Raw genomic sequence first — 8,189 nt, 5'->3', positions numbered from 1 at the left:
TATACTGGACGTAACAGTCGTTCGAATGTGTTTCGGCATGTTGCTTTATTTGAAGAATGTCGCCGGAGGCCAGGAAAAAAAGTCATCCACTGCGTTTTGATAGCTGTTTATTTGCTTCAAAGCTGGAACGAAGTATTTTTATATTTATATCATACAGTTAGTTTTTAAATCTGTCTTATAAAGCAGTGGGCCTTATCCGATTTACGGGTCTCTAGAGATTGAGATTATGTAGTACAATTTTTCTGTTGAAGTAATGCAAATTGTTATCGTTATTTTTTATGAACAAATAGTTTTCCTACATACGTTCTGTCCTATAAAAGGGTTAACAATGCTGAACATCTAATAAAGCGATTTTCAATAATTATAATGATGTTTTAATCTTTAGCGAAAAGGAAAAATATTAAATGAACCACGCGTACTGATTTCTTCACTCTGACAGCTTTTCTACTTGTCAACTGTTATTTCTTTTCCTGTGGGACTTTCAAACTCGATAGGGTTGCCGACTCAGCTGCTGCGGTGACACCTGGCAACGGCAGCATCTACATCCTCGATGGTCTCCATAAATTCCCACTCTGTAGAAAGTTATTCCGGATAATAAAAGTAATAAATTCTTGTTTTTATGTGCTTTCACTCTTTATTTTACAGTCTCAATTAGCTCCCGAAGTCACTTGCGTCCGGTCACTTTTCCTGTTCCATCTACTCTCCCCAGTATCTCTCGCTCTCCCATTCTGTCTCCTATTTCTATCCAAAGTATCTCATCATCAAGGTCAATACAGTTTGTCTCCAAGACTCTACATCCCACCTTATTTTTATTTTATTTTAGTAGGGTACATAGTCCTCAAATTTCCGGATCCAGTCTTCTTCTCTTAGCTCTTTCGGTTCCTACATCTTACTTGTTCTCAGGTATATTTCCATCCTGGATTTCAGGAACTGCTAGATGCTCCGTAGTGTCCTGTTGTTCAGCTTCCTCCTCTTCTAAAGCCTGTCTAGAAACTGTTTTATTTAGTTGAACCTCTGCTTTTTTTAAATGTGTCACATGACGATTACATTCATTTCCGGTTTCCAATTATTTAACCGTGGCTTCCGCTCCAGTACGTTTAATTACCTTGAATCTTTCCGAAGAATAATCTGTATTTAGCTTATGATCCTTCTTCATCCTTTTTGTATAAACTACATCCCCAACCTTGATTGGATTATCGCGAGCCTTTCGTAGATTATCAGAATATTCCTTCCCTTTTTCTTTAATAATTTTATCACGATCTCGAACTTCCTCATCCTCTATGCTGTACGGCATTGACGGTAGTTTATTCCTTATTCTTCGTCCAAACATCAATTCCGATGGTGATTTCCCAGTTGTTGAATGGTTTGTAGTGTGGTACGCCAACAAAAACTTACTAAGTTCCAAACGCCAATTCTTACCTAACTCCTGGGCTATTCGTAGTCGTTTTAAGATACTTTATTTTGTCGCTCTACCTCACCGTTCGCCTGTGGCCAATATGGTGTGGTATTGACTAGTTCGATGTTCTTTTCTTGGCAAAACTGCTTCAGCTCCTTACAATCTCCATTCAATTGAGGTCCATTATCAGCTCTCATAGAATTTTACAGTCTAAATTAGCTCCCGAAGTCACTTGCGTCCGGTCACTTTTCCTGTTCCATCTACTCTCCCCAGTATTGTTCATTAAGACGACACATTGGACATATTACGTTGGACATATTACGTTGGACATATTACGTTGCACTATAAAAATTTGAAACTAACTAATAAACAACAATCCAAATATCAGCATTTCGTTCTAAAGACTGATTACTATTGTTATCACTCGTTGAATTGCACTGAAATTGATAACAACACCTGTAAGAAACAAATTCCAAAACGACCGAAGAACGACTGCGAGTTGTTTTGACTGCTTTGTTACTTCGGACGTTTCGGCCGTCGGAGGAAAGTGGCGTCTCTCGCTCTCCCATTCTGTCTCCTATTTCTATCTAAAAAGTATCTCATCATCAAGGTCAATACAGTTTGTCTCCAAGACTCTACACACTCGACTTGAGCTATTGCTTGATGTAATGCTGCGAAATCTGCTTTCTGAAAATTGAAGGAAGTCAGTCGGTAAATTGACGTAAACTTCTAGTGCTGGATGATCGGTGGCGAGCGGAATAACTGGATCGGCGGCCTCGGAGATCGAGCACTTTGATAAAGCAGCATCATTTGCTAGCACTAGATCGAGCAAGCGGCCATTCCTGTTCAGCACTGGATTGAGTTAGTCCATGGAAACAGAATCCATCGAGTAAGACCGAGGAAGCAGTCGAAAAACGTGATCGTGAGCAGTCAATAGAAGGTGAAGAATTCGACGGGATGTTCCACACTAAACCAGACTGATTGTAGTCGCCGAACGCTCTTATCGGGTTGGATTACTACCAATCCACAAAAAGAGCTATGACCTCATAATTTCATACATTCAGTATTATTCAAAAATGACAGACTTTAGACTCTTTCAATGATTAGGAGTTTGACAAAAATGTAATCTTTATCGAAGTAAATCAAAAATACAATATGAATGTTTATTGCAATATTTTAAACAGCCATTTGCATTTTAATAGTTGGATATGGATCATAATCGCGAACCTCCAGATCCTCATATCGGAAATCATCGATCGACGTAATTACACGCTTGAAATTAAGTGATGGAAATCTTCTAGGTGTTCGCTGTATCTGCTCTTTCAAAGGTTCAATATGATTAAGGTAAATGTGAGTGTCCCCAGTGGTGTGGATAAAATCGCCGGTCTGTGAATTGTTGAAAATTTTGAATTTTCGATATAAATAATCAAATTGTTGCTCACCTTCAAACCAGTAACGTGGGCAATCATATGCGTAAGCAAAGCATAACTGGCAATGTTGAATGGAACTCCCAGACCCATATCAGCTGATCGTTGGTACAACTGACATGACAACTCTCCATCGGCCACAAAAAACTGCGCAAGGCAATGACAAGGTGGTAGAGCCATTTGAGGGATATCCACGGGGTTCCACGCACTCATTATAATTCGTCGGTCCGTCGGGTTAGTTTTAATACGGTTTATAACTTCCGCCAATTGGTCAATGCCTTGGCCTGAATAATCATCATGATATGTTTTGTATTGTGCACCAAAATGTCGCCACTGGAATCCATATACTGGTCCTAGGTCACCTAGAAATGAGTATGAATATTATTGTTCTACCGCAAATGCTATCAGCTGGATCTGATAGTTAACTTCCGTATTTGTAAACATTATCTCAACAGAATACGCTTAGATTCTATCTAACTACAGATTACTCCGTCAGTAACAAAATTCAACAACTGATAAGATTGTTCATTGATACGTACGTTTAGCAAAACTATCAGTTCTATACCGAGAACACGTAATTCAGTTATTGGTTCGAAAATGCTTATGAATTTATTTTGTAGCGATGGTTTCATATACGATAGATTTCATAGAAAGAATCAGTCGATCAAAATCGACTGTTTCCGTATATTGGCATCGAATGAAATGTTATGTGCTTCTGAAATATGTTTTTCAATCATATTATAAAATTGGGGAATAAGAAATACCTTTTTTTCCATAGCTCTCGAGGAATAATCGCAATTTTTTCCGATTATTTTCGCTCCAACCTAATATATATGATCTATGATACATTGAGTAAATGTAAATAATTTCCGACAAAATGTAAAGTTCAAATTTCTTCAATTTGTTAAAATCTGTACGTTGAATGGCGTGAGATTGTTCGAATTAGAGTATTACCAAAGGCGAATGACGTGACTATAGTTTGTAATTAGATGAGACTTCATCTCACGTCACTCGTGATGCAGAATAAGGGGAATATTTCCATCTCGCTCTGAATGCGAGGAGAAATGCAGCGTATCAGAATTTTATCGAAACCCAAGTCTTAATTCAAAATTTAAAGGTAATATCAACGTTTTGGTTTGTCAGCACACGCTCGTAAGTTGGCAGCGCATGTGGAGTGAAGATGAGTTCGGTCGTTGGTTACACACGATTATCCCTAAGGTCTCGACGAGTTCATGGCTCAAGGGTTGAATGTAGGTCGTGATTTCATTCGCGTGATATCTCGGCTTATGTCCAATCACTACAACCTAAACGCGCATCTTTATCGCATTGGGCTCGCAACAAACAATCTTTGTGATTGTGGCGATGGCTACCACGACATCGAGCATGTTGTCTGGTCGTGTATCCGGTTCCATGCTACCCGCTCTCAGCTTTCCAGAGCACTAAGGGCACTAGGCAGACAATCGGTTATCCCCGTCCGGGATATCTTAGGTAGAAACGATCCTGATTTTCTGCTTCATCTATATCATATCCCTCCTATCCGATCGATAAACTTTTACTTAGTCGCCGCAATACATACACATACTCTTTACAGATACACAGGTCGAAGGTTGTGCAGGTTACTGAATATTCAACAAGAGCTAAAGGTTGTACCGCTCATGACAACGCTCTAGCTGAAGATTGTACTGCCCAGTGACTATTCTACCCTGGATTCCTCGAGTCAAGAGAGACGCACCACGATTGATATGAGGTACAGACTAGGGGGGCGTCGCTGATTAATGATCAGTTGCACCCCAATAGGAAGAATCCCGTGTCGGCCACACATACAGAGTACTGGAGACTGCAACATTCCAATTATGAGAATCTTTGTAATACTAACCCCGAGACAACCGCGAGTAATCGGTTACATATTACTAACATAGTCGTAAGACAAAAATTGTCAAAATATTGAACTCCCGGCCCCGTCAGGCTAAAGCCATATGTGCCTTAATAAAATATATATTTTGGAAAAAAAATCAACGTTTAATGGAAATATATGCACATGAAAATTGATACTTATGTATTTGCGCATTTTCGAAGGAGACGAAAAACTTACTGTTTCTCACTGAAGTATAATAATTACCTTCTTCGCGGTTTGTAAATCCGGCCGAGTCCAAAAACTGTCGTGTACTGTTTCCGTCCCAAATGTGAATATTTTTTTCCTGCAATTCCTTTGCATTCGTACTGCCTCGTATAAACCAGAGCAATTCTTCCGCAACAGCTCGAAAGAAAACTCGCTTCGTTGTAAGCAAAGGTAATGTATTATTTCTCAAACTGTAGCGCATTTGAGTGCCAAAAATTGCTAAAGTTCCAACTCCTGTACGATCCTGACGCTTGTTCCCGTTGGCTAGAATCGTGCGAATAAGGTCTAGATATTGAATTTCTTCGCGATTTTCGGTATGACCGTGCGTGTTTACAGTTGGTTCGGTATTTCCTTGCATTATAAATCATCAATTTTGCTAAGCGACGCGTAATATAACCCGTAGTATTCGCACAAATTCCCGTACTATACTGCACCGATCCCGCTACGAGATCACTCATGCAAAATATACGAACGCGCGAAAATTGAGCTGAGTTTGTTTATGTCATTTCGCGCTTTAAAGGTACCGTGTTGCCGTCTGCATAAGTTTCGAGTTTGAATAAATTAAGTATGTACACTCTCAGAAAAAATGAGTATACCACATTTATACTCATCTCCACATTTCGATTATTGTGCATCCGTGCTATTTCTCGCAAATAAGAGGCAAATGAAAAGAATGCATAAGAAAAAGAATGTCAGTGGGACAGCGTATCAAATACTTTTCTTTCTTTGTTTTTAAGAGGCTTTAAACTTTACAGTTCATTCGCCTCTAATCAAATACTGCACTCTTATACCAGGGACAGACATACAGCTGTACTTGCGTTGTACGTGTACAGCTAAGTGGTGCGGACTCAATCCACTTCATTCTCAAGCAAATTCTTGCATGTTTTCAAGCGATTTCTTGCAATAAATTCTCAGACCACCAGAGATGCCAGATTTACAAATATGTTTGTAAATTTACAGACATATCTGTAAAACATTCATCACATCAAAAATATTTAACTCACCATATGACATTTTTCCATAGTTTTAATACAGAAAAGTTATTATATTTAGTATATATCAATACACATGACGTTAGACCAGCGATACTCAACCTGCGGCCCGGCAGTCCTTCTTGTTGGCCCATCTGGTGTGTATGATGTTTGGAACTCATACACATAAGTACTTTTGCCTTGACATCACTGCAGACGAAAAAGAGGATACGGTTATTCACAATTAATGAACAATTCTCGCGTAACTTTTGAAAAGGTCCAATGTAACATTTTCGCCAACTCGAGAAAAACGTAGTTGAAGACCCGAACATTATTTCGCGAATTGTCTTAAAAGCTATCAATCTTTATCACTGTTTTCACCACTAGCTGTCAAGAATAACTTCGTAAAACCAATCGTAACTATTGTTCCGTGATTTGAGATTAAGGTTGAAGCCTCGGAGCGAAAAATGTTACATTGGACGTTTTGACTGCCCGCGTTTGCACATTGGACATATTACGTTGCACTATAAAAATTTGAAACTAACTAATAAACAACAATCCAAATATCAGCATTTCGTTCTAAAGACTGATTACTATTGTTATCACTCGTTGAATTGCACTGAAATCGATAACAACACCTGTAAGAAACAAATTCCAAAACGACCGAAGAACGACTGCGAGTTGTTTTGACTGCTTTGTTACTTCGGACGTTTCGGCCGTCGGAGGAAAGTGGCGTCCGAAGTAACAGCCGGGTGCTTAAAATTCGAATCTGTACATTGGATATTTTTTGTATCGGCGACAAAAAGATGAAGAGGATAGATACGTGAACGATTGTTTTTGTAATACATTCAATGATTGAAAACTAATAGCGTGCATCCATTAACACGATTTGTTTACATTTGTTACATAGGACCTTTTCAAAAGTTACGCGAGAATTGCATTCTCTGCAGGTAAGGAAAAATCTTGAACGAAAATTGTCTCTGATAATTATTTTCTGTTCTAGACAAGATTGTTTTGCTGAAATGCAAGGAGATTTATTGAAAAATAGTTAAGTTAGGGTCAGGACTATGTCTTCTAAGTATTTAAACAACATCGAATAAAAATGTTCATTCTATTTTCAACAACTTACATTTGCCTTCGGGTCTGCTTATGACGAAATATGGGTTACTGTTCGATATTGTTACGACAGACATGGTTCATGGCCGTGTGGTGGTCTAAAACTTGTATAGCCTTGCATGGCGGATGGAAAATATACACTGCATTTTTTTAAAAATAAAAACGACAAGACCGCAAGCCTTGGTGGATGTCCAATATATCAACGGAGAAATACTGTGTTTTATAAAAATTAACAACGCGTATGTTTGTGTATGTATGTGTATGTATGTATGTGTAGATCGTTGAAACATTTAAACACACTTACAGCACATAAGTTATTAAGTGGTCCGAAAAATCATTTTTTTCCACTTTTTCCCAAAAATGACAAATGAAAATTAATAACATTTGAATCACTGAATCGATTTAGATGATCGACATATAAAATTGACCTAGCCTTTTATAAAAAAATATTTAACTTGCGAAATACATAATTATATTTTAGTAATTATTGATTGTAGTCGATTTTTATTTTTTTTATGACTTTGAACTAGAGGGCGCTATATATTTTTATATTTTTTCTTGAAAGCTGAGGATTTTTTACACAATCTAGGTAGTGCGGACTGAATCAAAACGGCTGTCAAAAAAGATCCAATTGAAATGTCAAAAGAGATCCAACGATCAGGAGTGTTATTTTTCTTATGATAATCAACACTATAAAAGAGGTATTGTTGTCAAGGGTAAAAATAAGTAAAATTATAAAATGAACGAACTATATTTTTCCGTCAATTGTTTAATTAACCATTGCATCTCTGAAAGAGCATCTCAGCCTTTCACTGAGCAACGCATTTTTAATGTCCCCTCTCTTTGTCATAACGTTTTTTCGAACGTAATAAAAACAAACAAAGTCAGAGTCACGTAAATGTTTACTCCTACGATTTGGAAATATTCGATAAAAAGTGGAAGGAAGAGCTGCCAGATGATTTTTAAAAAACAGTCTGTAAAAACATGTGAATGTCTGTTAAAAATGTGGAAAAGTCTGTAAAAGTGTGCAGATCTTGTAACCCGCGACGCCGGGAAAGCGCGCGAGTTTGTCGCGACCGGAGGGTTATCTGCAGGTAAGCGGTTGGCTTAAGCGCCACTCCCGCGAGGGAGACCAACCGCCGTGTTCTTGCTTTGCCCGG

At 38.2% G+C, this 8,189-nt stretch overlaps 1 protein-coding gene across 2 annotated transcripts; it reads right to left on the bottom strand.

Annotated features, from left to right (window-relative positions):
• Positions 1–2,534: 2,534 nt before the first annotated feature.
• Positions 2,535–5,430, bottom strand: LOC129762720 (thymidylate synthase). 2 transcript variants are annotated; one of them, XM_055761234.1, is made up of 4 exons: positions 5,277–5,430; positions 4,943–5,206; positions 2,839–3,185; positions 2,535–2,782 (listed from the first exon to the last, which is right to left on the bottom strand). In XM_055761234.1, exons 1-4 carry the CDS (start codon positions 5,398–5,400, stop codon positions 2,573–2,575), a joined length of 945 nt encoding a protein of 314 aa, XP_055617209.1. In that variant the 5' UTR covers positions 5,401–5,430; the 3' UTR covers positions 2,535–2,572. The 2 variants fall into 2 exon arrangements, with proteins under 2 accessions (XP_055617209.1, XP_055617210.1); XM_055761235.1 differs by having other exon boundaries at positions 4,943–5,415.
• Positions 5,431–8,189: the final 2,759 nt, after the last annotated feature.

The sequence above is a fragment of the Toxorhynchites rutilus genome, chromosome 1 (genome assembly GCF_029784135.1).
Source record: "Toxorhynchites rutilus septentrionalis strain SRP chromosome 1, ASM2978413v1, whole genome shotgun sequence".
NCBI lineage: Eukaryota > Metazoa > Arthropoda > Insecta > Diptera > Culicidae > Toxorhynchites > Toxorhynchites rutilus.
Note: the sequence above shows the minus strand (reverse complement) of the source record. Positions and strands in the feature narration are given on the sequence as shown.